Here is a 19,726-nt window from a genome sequence, read left to right as displayed (position 1 = left end):
CTATGTTTTAAACACATTTGACAAAGAGGATGACAAAAAATCAGAATGTTGTCAAGTGCCATTTGTGAACGTCCCCTAATGCCAATTGAGAGGCCTTGTCCTTAAACATAAATGCCAGGTGCAAGATAGGTCACCTGACGTAATGCATTCATTCAATAGATCAAGGATAGGAAGGAACACACAGCTTCAATGAAGTGCCATGAAGGATGAGCGCACAGAAGGAGAGAGGACAACTAGAGAAAGAGGACTGATTGAGTGCCTCTGGTGGTGGTTTGTGGGTGAGTGGAGAGACGACTGATGAAAAGACAGCAGAGATTAGGAGCTGCAGTCGAGCTGCGATGCCAGTTTGTTCCTACAGTTCAGAGCTCAACTCTTCCCACTCCTTCATCCTGCTCTCTGGCGGAGTACTGCTCTCTCAGTGGAGTGGAGGCAGGGGAAGGGGTGTGTGTGCGGCGGCTCCAACACTGAGATATTGGGTGCATGTGTGTGTGTGTGTGTGTGTGTGTGTGTGTGTGTGTGTGTGTGTGTGTGTGTGTGTGTGTGTGTGTGTGTGTGTGTGTGTGTGTACTTGTGTGCAGCAGTTGTATTACCGTTTTATTTATTTCTTGCATCTGGGTGTATTTGAGTACAGTAAATTATCTCGGTATGTGGAGCAAGCTGAAAAGCCTTTATGTACTGGAGCATGTATTTGAGTTGATACGCTACTGTCTACTTTATCTTCCATTTTATTGCCATTTTATGAGGTTGTCTTGAAGAATGGATTTTAATCTTAGCCATGATGTATTTCTGCTGAATTTCTTGTTTTATTTGTTTAACATTTCGGACAACATAGGGTGAGATTAGAAGCTGGTTAGATTATTTTAGTATAAAACCTTGATACAGGGTGAAATATAATATTTAAAGGCAATAGTCTAATATTTAGTGAACAGGCACGAGTGGTATTGATCCTCTCATCTAACTCTAAGGTGTATTTCTAAATTATATAAAAAAAAAGAGAAATCAAGAAAACGTACTGAATGTATTGTAAGGCTTACTGTAACATGAATAATAAGAATCGGATTAAAAACGACGTTATGCCAAAAACATATACGTATATATATATATACGTATATGTATCACCCATAACCTCAGCAATACAATAGTATATATTTCGGATTATTTCCTATTAACAGAAGGGATCAGCGAATCTCATTTGCTTATTCTCTCAATGTATCCCTTCTCTTTCTATTACCAGAATATGTTCTGCCACAGGAACACCTTGATTGCTGTGAACTGTACATGTCAGCGTTTTCTTGCAGCAGGAAAACAACTTTTGGGATGTGTGGGGACATTAAACCTGGGTGAAAATGCTTTAAGCTGATGAAGAAAAAACAATGAGGCTTAATATACACGTATCTATATGGAGTGTCGTGTCAGCAATCCCCCCCTTCCCCCTTCGTTATATATAACATCTACCCATGTAATATCCTTTTTACTGAGCTGAAGAGAGCTTATGAACTCATTATGCAGTCACATATTGTACTCTATATTGAGTCTGCGTGGTGGTCTTATTGAGCAGTCTTTCTCTTTGTGCCACTGGCACCCTCCTAATGTGTGTGTGTGTGTGTGTGTGTGTGTGTGTGTGTGTGTGTGTGTGTGTGTGTGTGTGTGTGTGTGTGTGTGTGTGTGTGTGTGTGTGTGTGTGTGTGTGTGTGTGTGTGTGTGTGTGTGTGTGTGTGTGTGTGTGTGCGCGCGTGTAGAAGCATCCTGGTGTCTTTGTGCTCCGGTCTGGCTGTTGGCAGCTCCGTTTGATTCTTGGCAGGTGGATCACAGCTTCTTGCAGCCCAGCTGAAGAAGTGGAGACAGACCAGAGAGAGAGAGGCAGAGAGACATAAACAAACAGAGATGGAGAAAGAAAGAGAAGTGGGAGAAAGAAAACGAGAGGGAGAGAGAGTCCCAAATGGGAGGAAACACGAGTGAAAGGAGAAATAGAGAGACACTGAAGGAGACAAAGAGAGTGCCATAATGTTTGGGGGCTTCTGCACACGATTCTGAGTACTCATTTCTTACGGCATTTGTAAAGGAATCTACAGATGTCCACCCCCCCCCCCCCCCCCTCGTCATCTCTCACTCCCAGAATGTCAACCTCACAGTTTGGTGCTGAAAATCAATAAGACAGCATGTATTTGTGCAATCGAACAACTCTAACAGAAATCAGGACACATATGGATCTGTGCATTAACGCACCACGATGAAAGCCTGGGAACACATGAGTGCATGTGTTTGTGTGTGTGTGTGCGTGCGTGTGTGTGTGTGTGTGTGTGTGTGTGTGTGTGTGTGTGTGTGTGTGTGTGCGTGCGTGTGTTTGTGTGTCCTTGAGTGATAATAAAAAGTTCATCCGAAAAATATCTTTGTTTTTAATAATTTTTCTGAATCAAGTTATGTTTTATTGCGCATTTAAGGGAATATCAATAAAAGTAATTTTGGTTTATTAATTGTAAGAATGGCTTTAATCTGTTTGTGCAAATGAACTCCTCTTAGGTTTGTGGGGAAGGCGTTTCTTACATGGAAAGGCTGAGTAAAAATGTAATAGTAGAAATATCTTTGTTTTCGTGCTCAACTTTAGAAGGTGCTCCACTGTGGATATGATATGACATGTTTATCAGCTCTTCAACCAGGAGCATCGTGTGTGTGTGTGTGTGTGGGGGGGGGGTGTGTGTGTGTGTGTGTGTGTGTGTGTGTGTGTGTGTGTGTTAGAGAAAGAGATAAAGAGATACTGGTCATAACATCCAACATTAGCCTGGCCTGAAAGACTGACTGATGAGCTTGATGTTTTTATTCTGAGCCAAAGCAGGCCTGGCCGAGGCTTAGATTTCACACACACACAATTTAGCCAGTTCCCTGGAGAAAGAGAAGAGAGAGAGGCTAACAGATGGGGGGTGTTTAGAGATGGATGGACAGATGGATAAGAGGTGTGGCTTTGTTTTTGTTTGGGGGAAGAACACTACACATCTTCATAATTCCTCTGTTTTCCCGTCATCATTGACACAAACAAACACAGTTTCACACACACCAAATACATTAACTATATGCCATGTCAGCAGACAGGAAGCTATACATCATTGATGAGTCCAGTCATTGATTACTAGTGATAAGTGGTATTGACAGGAGGTGTGAGGAGAGGAGGAAAAGTGTTGATGTGTAGGTTTATGTATGTGAGTGTTTTCCCAGTGGGCGGCCCAGATGGTTGTGGAATATGTAATGGCGTCTGTAACACACTAGACCTTAAGGAATGTGTTTACCTGATGAGTGACTCCAGACACACAAAGTGTCTTGAAGGGTAACAATTGTTTTTCTACAGATACTTTTGGTTTTACTTTCCTAGTTTTTGAGACGTCTCAGAGAGCTCTAGCTCCTGGGAAATACTCGTATCTGCTTTCGCACCAAGTTAGGTGAGAAGGTCGTTAACACTTTATAAAGCAGCAGATTAGCAAAAAGATAACCTAAAAACATTATTGCGTATTGCCTGGTAAAGACGAATAGTGGTACTTTTGAATTATTCTTAATGGTGAAACTTCGTTTTACAGATCTGTCCCTTATATAAACTAATCGATTATTCAACACAATCGTATTATTGTTGGTTGACAACATTTCTTAAGTCAAGGACAGGGCTATCATTCGGAACAAAAATTGAAGCATGGGAGTTAAAAAATGTGCACTTATTCCCATGATTTATTAAACAAAAAGTCACATAAAAGAGGGAAAAGGAAACAGACTGGAAAACGACAGAAAACTTGAGTTCTATCTGAAAATTGGTTCATACGTAGGTAGATAGCGAACAGCCAACGTCTGAACAGTAAAACTGTTTTAGAGCAAACACAACAAAGTACAAAATGCACATCTTTACTCAACGGGATATTCCACAGATTATTTTATTCTAATTGAGAACAACTTGTTCCAAGTTCCCATACAACCAGAAAATAGTTTCTGACTAAAACTGCATTTAAATTGAATTTGTTATTGTTGTAAGCACACAAAATACCATCAGCAAAGGGAGAAAATATGTTTTTCTTGAGTTAACCAAGCTTTTAACGATGTTCCACTCAGTTATTCTTTCTGGGAAACATAGCTAAATGTATTGCAGTAAGTGAGTCATGGAGAATAATTGGTACGGCTGAGAGTATGTGTGTACATTCCACAATCCCTGTTGATAGATAGCTTTCATCTCTGAGTGTGTCTGTGAGAATGTGTGTGAGCCTCTCTTTTGGATCCGGAAACCATATATTATTTTCCTATTATGTCTAATTGCAGTACGCCACTCAAATGCTCATAAACTGAGCAAAGCAGTCCAAACGATTTGTAGTCTCTGTCTGAATACACACATGGGCTGGAGGCTGCCTCTGACCTTTATCTGCTCAGCACCTCCCCTAGTATCTCCCTCTCATTCCACCTCTCTCCCTCCCTCTCTCACCTGCGCTACACTGTGCAGCCTCTCTGTTTCATTATACTGCATGCACACACACACACACACACACACACACACACACACACACACACACACACACACACACACACACACACACACACACACACACACACACACACACACACACACACACACACACACACACACACACACACACACACACACACACACACACACACACACACACTAATACAGCATGACATGCCTCCCTGCTGTCATGCCTGCTGAGCTACAGGGAACGACTGGGATTCAGTGAGGGCTGATGAACAGCATGGGTGCGAGAGGAAGAGAAAGAGGGGGAAAGATAGGAAAAGAGGAGGTTAGACCAATTGTACAGTCCCTTTGTTACACCTACAGGCAGTATGGATACACAGAGGGGCTTGTAAACAGGCACTTTCAAACCTCTTCAATTGAGTGATTAGGCTCATTTGCATTCAGCAGGGCATACTCTGTTTTCTTTTTTACTTTGAAATAGTTTTTTTTCAGGTCACTGCTTATAAGAATGGGAGGGAATACAGAAGTGCGCTGCTTTAAAGTGATGCAGTCGGTTTGAATTGCATCAGGTCAGCGAGTCACCCGTCTGATCTCGGATCTGTGGATTGAAAGCTTAGGTTCAACGATTTCAATGGAGGGAGGTTAACCTGAAAGCGCCACAATGAGAGGGAAGAAAGAGTGAAGCAGCAGTCTCTGCAGATGGAAGCTGATTAAATATTAATGGTCAGCGGTGGTGAAGGCTTGATTAGAACCTGACTGAGCACAGCCTTAAAAACCGCACACACACACTAACAAGTGACACTCACACAGGTGGAGAACTGAGCTCCAGAATCTGGGCAGGTTTTCATTATGCCTCCCGCTGCTCAACCTGCCACCTTCCCCTCTTTACTTTTCTCTCACCTCCCTGCTTCCTCCCTCCACTTCCTCCTGTCACAGAGATCACACACACAGACTGTGGACATGTACTACTGAGGAACGTTGTCCTTGATGACACTGATACTCAACAACATCTTTTTACTGCATTATGAAAGTTAAACCACTAAATCCTAGGGCTGTCCGATTGTGGCAAAAATAATCAATAATTGATATCACGATTATTAAATACTTGACTTTGAAAACATCCATTTATTGAACTTTAAAACAAATACAAATAATAATTTGAACATTATCTTTTTCACTGTTGATTACCCTGAACGTATAATGCAACTGAAAAACCAATACAAAAATAAATAATATCAAAATAATAAATACCAATAAACAAGATCAACAAATATTTTGGAGCGCACTTCAACAAGCTACTAAACATATACAAATATAATAAATAAAAATAAATGAGACTAAAATACATGAGATCAAATATGTTGCAGTGCACTGTCACAACCTAGCAAAGCAAAATAATATTTGTTTTCGATTATGTTGTTTTCGTAATTGTGGCAGGCCAAAATCGTAATTGCGATTAAAATACGATGAATTGCACACTCTACTAAATCCTTGTTGAAAGGGTTGGTTCACCTGATATATTTCTTCACGTATCTGTAGTGATATCCTGTCGTGGAGATAGTTTCAGCTTCATGGGCTGAGCTCTTGAGATAACCATCTCCAGAAACAATGTCTGGGTAATCCACCATTTTTTATATGGATTATTTCTTCGATAACGTTCTAAGAGCAGCTTTCACAGAAAGGCCTGTGGGTTTCCCAGGAATGAGTTTTCATTCTTTTGGAAAAAGGAAAAAGTCAGCTGTTATGGAGGAACAGATTGCATGGAGTCAAGAGTAAAGAAGTATTGCAAACTGAAACATAGGTTGTGGTTTTATCTGTATTCCTTTCGGGGAGTAGAATATTTGTTTCACTGTTTGAGTAAGATGTTTTTCAGATGGATAGGTCAAGCAAAGTGCATCAAAACAAATGTGGTGTCAACAGCTTTGTTGTTTAAGAGGAAGAAAGAGAGTATGTGATGGGTTTCAAATCAGCAGATACTCACAATATCAAACATTGTAACTAAAACAGAAGTAATTCACCTCTATTGTATTTGGGTTGCCAGAATCTCAGCAATGTCTACCATTACATGTGATGAAAGGCAATGTGATGTATAACCAGGGATGGTGATAGGTTGGGATTCAGGCATTCACACTGGATTTCAATACTTTCATTTCTGTCAAACAGTGACATGTTTAATGTTTAAACTCAATCAAATCCCTCCGGCTGTATATAGCTAAAGATTCAACCTTGATAAAGAACTTCTGACCACTATTACAACTGGAGGCATGGATTTGTGCAAACCACCACGTGTGCCTGCTTCTGTGTTCCAAAGGGTGATGAGTTTTAAGACACATGCAACGTTTTGAAACAAAAGTTTGAATTTGTATTTTCCTGATAAAACACATGAACAGCAAGGTAAATGAATGGCAAACACAACCTTCCACATGATCTATTGCAACAGCTGGACCGCAGCCTTTTCTCTCCTTTAAACACACTCACTCAGTTTTACCGCCATTTCGCAAGCCTACAACGCAACTGCTTCCGTATTCAAACGAGAGCCTTTTTGTGGCGTGTCATTAAAATATCCAAAATGTAAATGCAACTTTTAAATATGCCTCTGTCTAGATGCTGTCACACTGACTGACTTTGTGTCCCCTTGAACCATAACAGCTGCAGTACAACCACAGTAATCTTCAAAATTGAAATGATAGGTTTACCACTGCTGATTCTACTGCTACAACAAAAGGCGACCTTGTATAAAACATGAATAAAAGTCATGGATCTTTTATATAAAAGGTTTTGATGTTATCTGATGCTTTCAAGACATCTTTAAACTGTATGCGGGAAAAAACATTGTTTAAGAAAGTGGGGATTTAGCAATGAAATGCATCTGCAGTATGTGTATGTTTATGCTCTTCTTTGTTCTTGTTCTTGCAGTTACGTTACTGGACTCTATGTCAGCCTTGGCCGACCTGGGCTGGGAGGCTTACCCAAATGAAGGGGTGAGTAAATGCACACACACACACACACACACACACACACACACACACACACACACACACACACACACACACACACACACACACACACACACACACACACACACACACACACACACACACACACACACACACACACACACACACACACACACACACACACACACACACACACACACACGCACGCACACACAAAAAGTCATCGTCTCTTTTTGTCAGAGCTGGCATCAAAAGTACAAATCAGATCACAACTAGCGGGTTGTGTTGACATGTTTCATTTTTCAGTGAAGGAGCAAAGACTCAAAGCTAGCAGCAGCAGCAGCAGCAGCAGCAGCAGCACTGGAGTGTGTGTTTTAGGGAGCATTGGGTTCTTCAGCGCTCTTGCTAAATCGAGAGTCTGCAGGGGGAATTTACAAATTATTTCCGCTGCGCTGAAAACGCTGTGGCACTGAAGCCTCCATTTGTTACGGGTTGCGATGTTTTGGGATGGAGTTAAGAGACGGGGTGGAGGGGTAAATATTCTTACGTAAGAGGAGATGTCGTGTACAAGTCGGTGTTATCTGCATGTCTGTGTGGGCTTATGTAACTGCCCTTTTCAGGTATAGGGACCAAGGGAGTCTGGAGTGCAGCCACCATGCATCAGAAAATGACAAGAGAGAAATCAGAGGAGAGGAAGAAAACAACGGAAGTTTATTGAATAAAGAGTGGGTTCTGTATGTCACTCTAGCGCAGGAGATGTTGAATGGCGCTGAATTAGTTATATTTCCCCTTGTGTCGCACTTCCTCTGCACTATTCAGCGTCAGTGTGTTAAATCGCAGGATGCCACACGCAGTTTCATGGTTGTGCGCAGCAGAGGCAGCTAAAGTGGAGCTTTCTCAAGCTATCAAGGGTTTCAAGTTCACTTTATTGAAATGCTCTCATTGTGTGGCCATATTGTGGTTGTTTGTGGCTGTTACGCTTTTTTCACAGAGGTTCTTATAGAAGGACTGAATGCGTTCCATCTGTGAAAAGAGTACACGAGTTACTTTTATTGAAAATATGGTTCAGTTTGGGGTGGCTTAATCATGGCCCCTGAAAAGCACATATGTTGTTAGTTTGCCCTCAAAGAAATGTGTTGGCTGGAAAGTATAAAATATAAATAATAACCTCCGTCTTGTATATCTTTTTTCATGAGCTGTCAATATGGTAGGGGATCTGGCATCTCCGCTCTGAATGTTTACATAAACTGAGAGGAAACAGGCTCTATGGGCATATACACAACCCCGCTGTCAAATAAACATGACAAATAGATCAGAGATAACACTGCATGGACTGAGGCATTGTAAAAACAAGTGTTTCTTTACTTTGGGGTCAGGATCAAGCAGTATCAGCTGCCAAAGACATTTGTAAATTGGTTAAAGCTGGTAACGTCTTTGCTTTCATGGTTTTCTTATTCTGCCTCGCGGCTCATGAATGCAACGTTATCTAGATAAACATAATCCTCCCCTTTTTTCTGTTTAGTCATTGTTAGTGAAAAAGACAGAAAATGAAATCGCACGATGCTTCTGCTTCCCAAAAGAGCATCCTTGTCATTTAGCTATGACTTTGCCATAAAATAAAAATGTATTTTCATTTTAAAGAGCTGTAAGGAAAACAGGAGTTAAGCTAGACAAAGCATGTACATCTGAAGCGGCAAAAATAAACCAAGAAAAGGGAGGAAAAGGAATTCAAACTGCTAAATGTTATTATTCTTATGTCTCACATACATATGGTCATGATGTATTGCGAGAAAGGGGTCTGATGCTAAGGACAAGAGAGAATGGAGAAGGTGATAGGAGAGTGACTGACTGAGAGAAGAAAAGTGCCAGGGCTGTGAGAAGGTCTTATGTTTCATAACAGAAGGATTATCTAGTTGACCTTTGACCTTTAAACCTGAAGATTGGTCTTTACGAGAAGCAATTCCCACCAACCTGAGACCACTGTCTGCCTGAATTAGTCCAAAACCACACTTGACCCCTTCAGGTCACGCTTAATCCAAGCCGTGCAGGGCAGGATGTGCCTGAGACTGCGTGGGGCGACCCACTTCTGTCACCAGGCAGGGGTGTTCCTTGTGAGGGACACAAAACAGATATGTCTTAATGATGTTTGAAAATGGAGGGGCCCCACAGCATCTCTACTCCCCCAGACGCTTCCCAGCCCTCATTTCCCCCATCCCCTTCTTATTTCTTCATCTTCCATCTCTGTTACCTCCATCATCCCCCCTCCTCACTCAACCAGAGCTAGTTCCAATCACACCCAACTAGGTGTACCCATCAGAGGATTGCAGAACGAAGGATATAATGTTAAGCTGGGGTATGGTTGAACTTAAACCCTGATCCGACATCTTTGCTTCACTTCAAAGCAATCAAGCGTTCTCGGTGCTGATTGGCCGAGGTGATCTTTCGCGGGGGAGGGTTTCATTCTGAATGTTAATTTCTGTGTTCAGACTGAAACAACACAGGTAACAGTTTTCCCTTCATATGTGTTTATAGTACGAAAGAAAGGGAGCTTAAACTCTTCAGCCTATCCAAACATTTTCCCAGTTCAGTTGTGGGTCGTTTTCCCCCTCTGCTGCTGTATCATTGACACATATGGGGGCAGGCAGGTTGTTTTTATGTTCATAAACACACCTGTGCTTTACACCAGGCAAACGTGACAATGAACAGACTCGCCAACTAGGGAAATAAGTCGCTCACCAGGAAGTGGCAGTAATCCAGCCACTCCAGACTCTGCTTACAAAGAAATAAACAAAGACATCATAAAGCCCTCTTTATCCCTCAATGACTATTCCCATAAATGCTTTAATCACCACTCCCTGGGGACTCAGCTTTGTGTGTGTGTGTGTGTGTGTGTGTGTGTGTGTGTGTGTGTGTGTGTGTGTGTGTGTGTGTGTGTGTGTGTGTGTGTGTGTGTGTGTGTGTGTGTGTGTGTGTGTGTGTGTGTGTGTGTGTGTGTGTGTGTGTGTGTGTATGTGTGTGTGTGTGTGTGTGTGTGTGTGTGTGTGTGTGTGTGTGTGTGCGGGGGTGTGTGCGACCGTCCTCTGATGTCCGACTGGTCTCAGCTCTGCACAGATGGGTCTATTTAGCTGCCAGGCGCGCCTGTAATTTACCAACATTCATTCCTCTCTCCCCCCGCTTTCTTTATTTTTATCCCTCGTTTCTTGTTTTGTTCTTTTAATTGAATCGAGTGCTCTCAGCACATAATGTCGAGCAAGACTCCAGCGATACATTCCTTTATATTTCTAATCTCCAAACTCTAAACTAACTGTCAGGGAAATATGTGTCTGCTAACTGCAGCAGCTTAAACAATCGTCTGCCTCTTCTCCCCTCGACTCTTCCTTCTCTCTGTTTCTGCAGTTGAAGGACTGTTGGGTCGGGATCAAGAGAGAGCCGGTTTTTGTTCTAGCTCCAATTCATACGCAGTAGACGTTTCAGCGGAGGCAGTGGGGATTAAAAGCATCTGAGTGTGTGGGACTATGTGAGAATGTGTGTGTTTTTTATGTGGATCTGTTTTAGCGCTCAGGACTCGAAGGTGAAATGCGTCAAGCTTTTGCCGGGTTGTTGGACCGTCACATCAGATTAACCTCAAGAAACCAGCCTTAGCTGGGACTTCCTTTTTTAAAGTTTCTCGAAGCCTTTTTTGCGGCTTTTTATTGGCCTGTCTTCTCTCTTTTCTTTATTTATTACTCTCTCTTCACTCAGGTCATCTACCGTTCGACTTTCATTTGATTTAGGAACACGTTAGGGATGACAGGTAGTTAGCCCCGTGGGTCTTGGTCTCGGCAAGTGTGTGTGCACATGTGAGTGTGTCATGCCTGTACGTATGTATCAGTGTCTTTGTTTACATGCCTGGACTACTGTAAGGTGATATGTGCTCATCACTCTGGAGCTTAGAGGTTCAGTCTAAAGATGATGACAGGAGCTCAGAACAAAGATGGTGGTCCTCTCATCCCTAACCACAAACTCAGACTCATCCAGTGTGTGTGTGTGTGTGTGTGTGTGTGTGTGTGTGTGTGTGTGTGTGTGTGTGTGTGTGTGTGTGTGTGTGTGTGTGTGTGTGTGTGTGTGTGTGTGTGTGGTGTGTGTGTGTGTGTGTGTGTGTGTGTGTGTGTGTGGTGTGTGTGTGTGTGTGTGTGTGTGTGTGTGTGTGTGTGTGTGTGTGTGTGTGTGTGTGTGTGTGTGTGTGTGTGTGTGTGTGTGTGTGTGTGTGTGTGTGTGTGGGGGTTGCCGGGGTGTGTGTCTAGGAAAATCAAGTCTCTCCTTGAATGGATCAGATATCTTGAGACACTGAAACCACATTGGTTTATTTTCATTTTTCTTTAAGGAATAGAAATGTTCTTTTTCCTTTGTGTGGAATGGTATATATGTGTGCGTCGATAGCAATGTTTTCCTGCTCATGCGAGAAGTGTTCTCAATTACTGCCTTAGTCAGAAGTGGAAACAGATGGTGGCAGATGACGGGAGACAAAGTAGCTCTGTCCTACCTACTCCTTCTCGCTGCCTCTTTCTCTCCATGTGTCTCTCACACACACACTCCTACCTCTTAAGCGCTAAATCACGCATTCACTTTAGAAAAACACGCTCTCTCTCTATGCACACGTGCAGCATGGACAAAGACAGTCCTTCAGTCATCTTGACACACACCATCACTCATATTCACTCAGACATGAAAATAGAATAAGCAGGCTTAGCGTCAGTTTGCACTGAAACCACACTTCATTGAACTTGGGCCCAGTTTCCCATAAGCATACTGCGGGACTGGGATCCCCTTTGTCCATTGACGGGCGATGGAATAAGACCATCTCACAGGCGAGTGGTGCTGTTGTCGAGCTGACTCTTGATTTGAAATGTTATAGTTGAAGGGATTGTCCCATTAATGCCAACACTCCACAAACATTCACCTCTTCTTTTCCTCTCTCCCTCTACCACTCTTTCCTTCATCTCTCTTCCCTCTTCTTTCCCTTAAAGGTCCCCTATTATACTGTTTTTCATCAATATATCATAGGTCTCAGATATATACAAAACATGTCCCTGAAGTGTTTGGCTCTAAACACCAAACAGATCATTGCAGCAAATCCCATAATCCCCTCTGTTTCAGCCCTGTTTCAAAAGTGCTGATTCTGTGTCTGTTACTTTAGATGAAAATAAGGAGCCCCTCCCCACGCCCCTCTGAGAGATATTTGATTAAAAAGAACACAAAGGTGCTCTAGGAGGAGATTCAGGTGATACGGTGGGGGGGGGGGGTTACCTTGGTTGGTGATTGGCTAATGGTTACACATTATGACATCATAAAGTGGCCAAAATCTGATCATTTCATTTTCAGACAGGTTGTTATATAAATGAATCAGGACAAAAAGTGAGCAAATCTTTTTTCCTGAAACGTTCAGAATGTACACAGAGCGGACACATGTTGATGGATAAAAGACATGAAAACGTTGATTTTGCATAATAGGTGACCTTTAATCCAATTTCTTCCTTTGAACTCCATCTAAAAAAGTGCCTTCTGACAAATATGAAATGTGGAGAGGCATATCTTCCTTCTTCTAGACCCATTTTTCTTCTCCCTAAACCTGCTTGTATCTATCCTCAGTGGGAGGAGATCAGTGTGATGGATGAGAGGAACACGCCGATGAGGACGTACCAGGTGTGCAACGTCATGGAGGCCAACCAGAACAACTGGCTGAGGACACGCCACATCAGCCGCGAGGGAGCGCAGCGCGTCCACATCGAGATCAAGTTCACCCTGAGGGACTGTAACAGCCTGCCCGGGGTCCCTGGTACCTGCAAGGAGGTGAGGATCCCTTCACACACACACACACACACACACACACACACGCACGCACGCACGCACACACACGCACGCACACACACGCACACACACACGCACGCACGCACGCACGCACACACACACACACACACACACACACACACACACACACACACACCACACACTGATGTGTAAGTGTGTGCAATTTTGAAATTCTTTTCATGGAAGCAAGTAAAAAATAAGACATTTGATTTGGAGGTACTGGATATGTTTAAAATCTGGGGTTTGTCTCTACAAATAAGCTACAAATATCTTCTCTGACTATGAAGTGCTCCTAACCGTAGAACCTTCTCATCTCTAACTAACTCAGTAGATATATATTGTATTTGTGATGAATATTGTTTAATTACAAATGATGATTTGTGGACCCTACAGCCCGCGCAGCAGGCACTTTGTTGAGCGTGCTTAGCTAATCAACTAAATCAGCAAATTAACTTCAATAACACTTCTCTGCGTTTTCAATTAAACCTGTCTGATCTCCATATTTTGTCCAATAACATTATGCAGTATGGCTTTTTCTGCTTCCATTCAATCGAGGAAATTATCTAGAAACTCGACACAGCAAACATTTATGAGAAGCAGAAACGCACTAGAAATTACATTTTTGTTGTGAAGTGCATGAAGCCAGTTATTAATACTAAAAAACACTTCATCAGTTGGAGTCCATATTGAATGATTTCAGTATTAGGCATTGTTTTATAGTAAATCATCACATATACAAGTGTAAGTCGTATATGTGGTAGTTTTTGTGTCATGTAATTCCTTATTATGAAATCAATATGTGTTCTGCACATTGTACTGTGCAGAGCAGCAAAGAGTGCATCTTATGTATTTTCATGATTTTATTTTTCAATCTTTTCCATTCTATTCTCACAAACACATAGATGATATTCACTTTAATGGCCAATGAATAAATACATAAATTAGGCGACAGGCGGGAAAAGAATTGTGAGAGAAAGCTGCTGAATAAAACTGACGACGCTCCAGAGGCTTAATTTGTGGCTCCTCGTATATATTTTAACTTGTAATATATCTTTTTTTACTGTCCCCCGTTCAGTCATATCAGCCTGCTATCGCTGCTCCTCTGTATTCATTTCTCTTTACTTTGTCTGCCCTCTGCACCCTTTTCACTCTCATTTCATCTCCAGAATGAGTAGTGGAGATAATATGAGACAGTGCAGAGCTGCACTTTGATGAAACTGCAGACAGTGTTGCTGACGGGTCTGTGAGGCAGATGGTCTGAGACTTGAAGAGAAGCAGAAGAATAGCTGGAGAGCTATGCGAGTCTTGTTAAAATGTCAAAATGGATGGACTTTTCACTTTTATCCATCCTGTTTTACTGGGTGTTTTTCTGTTTAGTCTGATGAGTTGGATTTCTAGAGTTTGAAAGGGGATTGTGGTTTGTTTTGCAGACATTCAACATGTACTACTATGAGTCCAACAATGCCAACCTGTGGTTCATCAAGGAAAGCCAGTATGTCAAGATCGATACTATTGCTGCAGATGAGAGTTTTACACAGGTATGGATGCACACGCACACGCACACCCACACACACACACACACACACACACACACACACACACACACACCACACACACACACACACACACACACACACACACACACACACACACACACACACACACACACACACACACACAAATAAAGACCAACAAATGACCTTGTAGCTACCACTGAAATATGCTGATGTTTTTCTTGTAGAACTTCTTCAAAAGCGAAACAGAGTGACACAAATGTATTAGTCTTTCCCAGTGCCACTGTTTCCTGGCCATCTCTTGTACTGTGTTTTTTAAACTGATTTGAACATTAAGGTCAGTCTGTTTTAGGGATGGGTACCGAGCCCCGGTATTAAAGGGGCCCCGGGGCTGAATTATTAAAGACCGTGGTACCGTTAAGCTCCGACGTTATCAGTCTTTTTATCGGTACTGGAGACATGTATAAAATATGTCATATGTATTATTGCTACATAAACATTATATTGCAGTTTTAGTTCCGCCAACTCCGTTTATAATATGCAATAAGACTACAAAATGCGTCTATGACGTATTTTTGATCTTTCCAATCCAGACGAGAGATCTCTCTCCCCTGTCTGTGTGTGAGGGGGCGGGGCAGTTTACACACACACGCGGCTGCTACATGCATGCAACACACACACACGGCGGAGATGGCAGAGAGAACTAAGCGCTCCAAGGTGTGGTTAAATGTTACCCGTCTCCATGTGGATAATGCTCGTTACCAAAAGTGCAATAAGAGTTCAGCATTTAAGGGCGGTAACATGAGCAATTTATCTCAACATCTTGCAAAAGTGCACCACATTCAGACGGAGAAATGCACCATTTTTGACTGTCTTTCTAGTAGCTCTGTAGCCCCATCCACGAGTAACGTTTCCACGTCAGGTATGTTATGTATGTATACCTTAATCTTCCTCCAGAAGAACTGTTTGGCCTTTTGCAGCATACCTGTATGCCCCACCTGTGTTGCCCTGTACCACTATATTTATGCAGTAAATACTTGTGTTTTGTTTGTTTTTTACAGTTCTATAAGTTCACATTATTTACAATTTGTTTAATTAATTTACCTTTTTTTTTAAAAGAACCGATAAGAGTACCGTTAAAGGACCGGATCAATACGCGGTATCGATAAAAGTAGTAGTACCGTTAAAACCTTCACGATACCCATCCCTATTACTAGACCGACTGGAAAACTGGATGGGACTTTCGGAAATAGTTCTAAATTGGTTTGAATCCTACTTAAAGGACTGAAACAACTTTGTTTCTATAGGTAAATACACATCTGAGTTGACAAATATGTGGGGTACCTCAAGGCTCCATCTTGGGGCCTCTTCTCTTTAACGTCTACATGCTACCACTGGCTCAGATAATGAAGAACAACAAAATAAGTTACCATAGCTATGCAGATGACACACAAATGTACGTAACAATTTTACCAGGAAACTATGCTCCAATTCAAACACTGAGTAAGTGCATTGAACAAATCAATGACTGGATGTGTCAGAACTTTCTCCAATTAAACAAAGATAAAACTGAGGTAATGGTTTTTGGAGCAAAGTCAGAACGTATAAAAGTGAGCGCTGAGCTTCAGTCTGCAATGTTCAAAACAACAGATAAAGCCAGAAATCTAGATGTAGTCATGGACTCTGACCTGAGTTTCAACAGTCACATTAAAACAGTTACTAAATCAGCCTACTATCACCTAAAGTATATATCTAGGATTAAAAGACTAATGTCACAGCAGGATTTGGAAAAACTTCTCCATGCTTTTATCTTCAGTAGACTGGACTACTGCAATGGTGTCTTCACAGGTCTCACTAAAAAATCTATTAGAAAGCTGCAGCTGATTCAGAACGCCGCTGCTCGAGTCCTTACTAACACTAAGAAAGTGGATCACATCACTCCTGTTCTGAAGTCTTTACACTGGCTTCCTGTGTGTCAAAGAATAGATTTCAAAATACTGCTGCTGGTTTATAAAGCACTGAATGGTTTAGGCCCAAAATACATTTCTGACCTCCTGCTAAATTATGAACCATCCAGATCTCTCAGGTCTTCAGGGACTGGTCAGCTTTCTGTCCCCAGAGTCAGAACTAAACATGGAGAAGCAGCGTTCAGTTATTATGCTCCAAACATCTGGAACAAACTCCCAGAAACCTGCAGGTCCGCTGCAACTCTGACTACTTTTAAATCCAGGCTGAAGACTTTTCTTTTTGTCGCTGCTTTTAATTAAACTATTTATATCTTAGACTGCACTGTAACTTTTATCCATGTATTTTTTCTTTTAATGTTTATTTTATTAGCTTTTCTTTTTAATGACTGATTTTAAATGCCATTTTCTTAATGTCTTTCATTTTTTGTAAAGCACTTTGAATTGCCTTGTGTTGAAAAGTGCTATATAAATAAACTTGCGTTGCCTTGCCTAGTCTGTTTGTACTGTATATGGCCATCAAATCCTCTAATACATGTTCATAATTACATATTCACCATTTGCAACCAACTCTGAGAGAGAGCATTGTAGAATTAAATGTAGCTAATATTAAAACGTAGTTATCTCATCCCACTTGCCAGTGGTTTTGAGGATAGTGATTATTTCCTTGAAAATGCCGTCACTGTGTTTCAGGCATCAACATCTCCCCAAATAGATATAGAAGTGTTTAGACCAAAAAATATCCTCTAATACATTTAAATGATGCTATCAAAATGAACGCATGTAAAATGTCCTCCTTCTGCAGGTGGACGTTGGCGACCGCGTGATGAAGCTAAACACGGAAGTGCGGGATATCAGCAACCTGAGTAAAAAGGGCTTTTACCTGGCCTTCCAGGACCTGGGCGCATGTATCGCTCTGGTCTCAGTCAGGGTCTTCTACAAGAAGTGTCCTCTCACTGTTCTTAACTTGGCCCAGTTCCCCGACACGATCACTGGCGGAGACACGGCACTGGTGGAGGTCCACGGTCTGTGTGTGAACGCCTCTGAGGAGTTCGAGGCTCCTAAGATGTACTGCAGCGCAGACGGAGGCTGGCTGGTTCCCATCGGGAGGTGTGTGTGCAAACCGGGCTTCGAGGAGAACAAGGACGTCTGCCAACGTGAGTGGGGGTCTGGGGGCATTGTGGGATTTATTTGTGTGGAAATGTGTCTGTTTGTGTGAGAGAAAAAGGACATATTAAGAGAGTTGGAATATGCATGATGCAGTAATGTGTTCGCATATATTGAAAAGTGACTTATTGCACATTTTACACCTGAGCGCCTGTTCTATAGTCTTTATCTTTGTGAGCAAAAGCCTCGTAAAGGTTGGCCTTCAGAATTAATTTGAAAACGGAGTGTCAAGTGTGACACTGAGTGAGATTCTTCAACAGCTTACAAAAGTGCTCTTGCGAATGAAGCACAGCAATCATTTCCATTCTGCCATACACGGCGAGAATATTTTATGTGACTGATCTTTATGTTGCTGAACAGTGTGTGAATGTATGAATTTTGCTGTGAAATTGCGGATGAAGTGACAATGACTGTGTATTTAGGTTGCTGATGTGTGTGTGTCAGTGTGGGTGTCATCGCTCCGAGTGACAGGGACAGTTCTAGCAGAGTAAAAGAGTAGAAGTTGCTTTGAGGCGTCTCCTATCTTTCCATTGTTTTCGTGTGCTTGTTTGTCAGAAATGAATATCTCATCTTCCCTGCTGAGTATGGTAGAGGGGTGCGAGTGTGTGTGAAAAAAGTGCTTATTGATGTGTGTTGTAGGAGAGGAAAAGGTATGCTTTAGGAAGAAGAGTTTATTGAATCGTAAAACTTCAAATATGGCGCTTGCGTGTGCACATACTGTGCGTGCATGCATTTGGGTGTGCACGCTGTATTAGACTCACACTGTCACCTTTCCCCACGGGCTCGCTTCCTCCCCGAAAAGTAAATAGAATCATAGATATTCATCGCTGCATACTAGGACATTTGCATAATACAAATGCACTTGTTTTGGAGAAGCAGCAGCCAAGACGCCCAGAGAACTTGGCAGTTGGGCCTTAGAGACAAGTGAAGAGAACAGAAGCTGTGCTCTCCAGCTCTCTGTCTGGTAATGTGCACAGATTGTGGCAGAACTGGCTGCATCTCAATCACCAAACGCAGACTGTTGAGCTGCATCGCTGTCTTGTAAACATTCAAAGCTTTGGTTATGTGACAGGTGATCTCAGGTTCAATTGATTTCACTACCTGCATGTTGTACAGTGTAGATCTACAGTATGTTGCATTCCCTGCATTGAAACGTTATTTAAAATCAGTCGGACACAGCAAAGCGGTTGACCTCAGTGATCTCTATGACCTCATCAGTCTGCTCCCTAAGTCTTATCACCCCGGAGAGAATAAATAGAGCAAGGTAAGCACGATTAACAAGCTGCCTTCAACTCAATAACAGCACGTGTATGTGTGTTGATGTAATGAGTCCTTTTGTCAGTCAGAGGTCAGGGGTCAGGAAATATATGTGTCCCTCGTAACTTATAGCCATGACAGATGTGGATGCGTGTGCGTGTGTGTGTGTGTGTGTGTGTGTGTGTGTGTGTGTGTGTGTGTGTGTGTGTGTGTGTGTGTGTGTGTGTGTGTGTGTGTGTGTGTGTGTGTGTGTGTGTGTGTGTGTGTGTGTGTGTGTGTGTGTGTGTGTGTGTGTGTGTGTGTGTGTGTGTGTGTGTGTGTGTGTGTGTGTGTGTGGCACGGCAATACAGGTGTCTGCAACACAGGATGGAAAGCCAGGTTTTCCATTTCAAGGCATACAGTATGCTGTGTTGTAGCAATTATTCTGGAAACAATCAAATAGTAAATTTTCCAATAGACTTACATTTCTTCGTGGTGAATTGAAATCTCTCCGCCACAGGGTTGTCAATAACACTTACTCAGTATTAGAAAAAATAAATGTTTGTGGGGTCTAGTAAGGGA

The 19,726-nt window shown here is 42.1% G+C and overlaps 1 protein-coding gene across 3 annotated transcripts in view; it reads left to right on the top strand.

Annotated features, from left to right (window-relative positions):
• The window catches only part of epha4b (eph receptor A4b), a 106,431-nt gene that overhangs the window by 8,581 nt on the left and 78,124 nt on the right, over positions 1-19,726 (top strand). For all 3 annotated transcript variants that reach the window (XM_034104190.1, XM_034104189.1, XM_034104188.1), the window contains exons 2-5: positions 7,376-7,440; positions 13,045-13,245; positions 14,694-14,801; positions 17,547-17,898. In XM_034104190.1, the coding sequence (XP_033960081.1) occupies positions 7,376-7,440; positions 13,045-13,245; positions 14,694-14,801; positions 17,547-17,898 (726 nt within the window). The remainder of the gene's footprint in view (positions 1-7,375; positions 7,441-13,044; positions 13,246-14,693; positions 14,802-17,546; positions 17,899-19,726) is intronic.

This window comes from Pseudochaenichthys georgianus, chromosome 17, assembly GCF_902827115.2.
Source record: "Pseudochaenichthys georgianus chromosome 17, fPseGeo1.2, whole genome shotgun sequence".
NCBI lineage: Eukaryota > Metazoa > Chordata > Actinopteri > Perciformes > Channichthyidae > Pseudochaenichthys > Pseudochaenichthys georgianus.
Note: the sequence above shows the minus strand (reverse complement) of the source record. Positions and strands in the feature narration are given on the sequence as shown.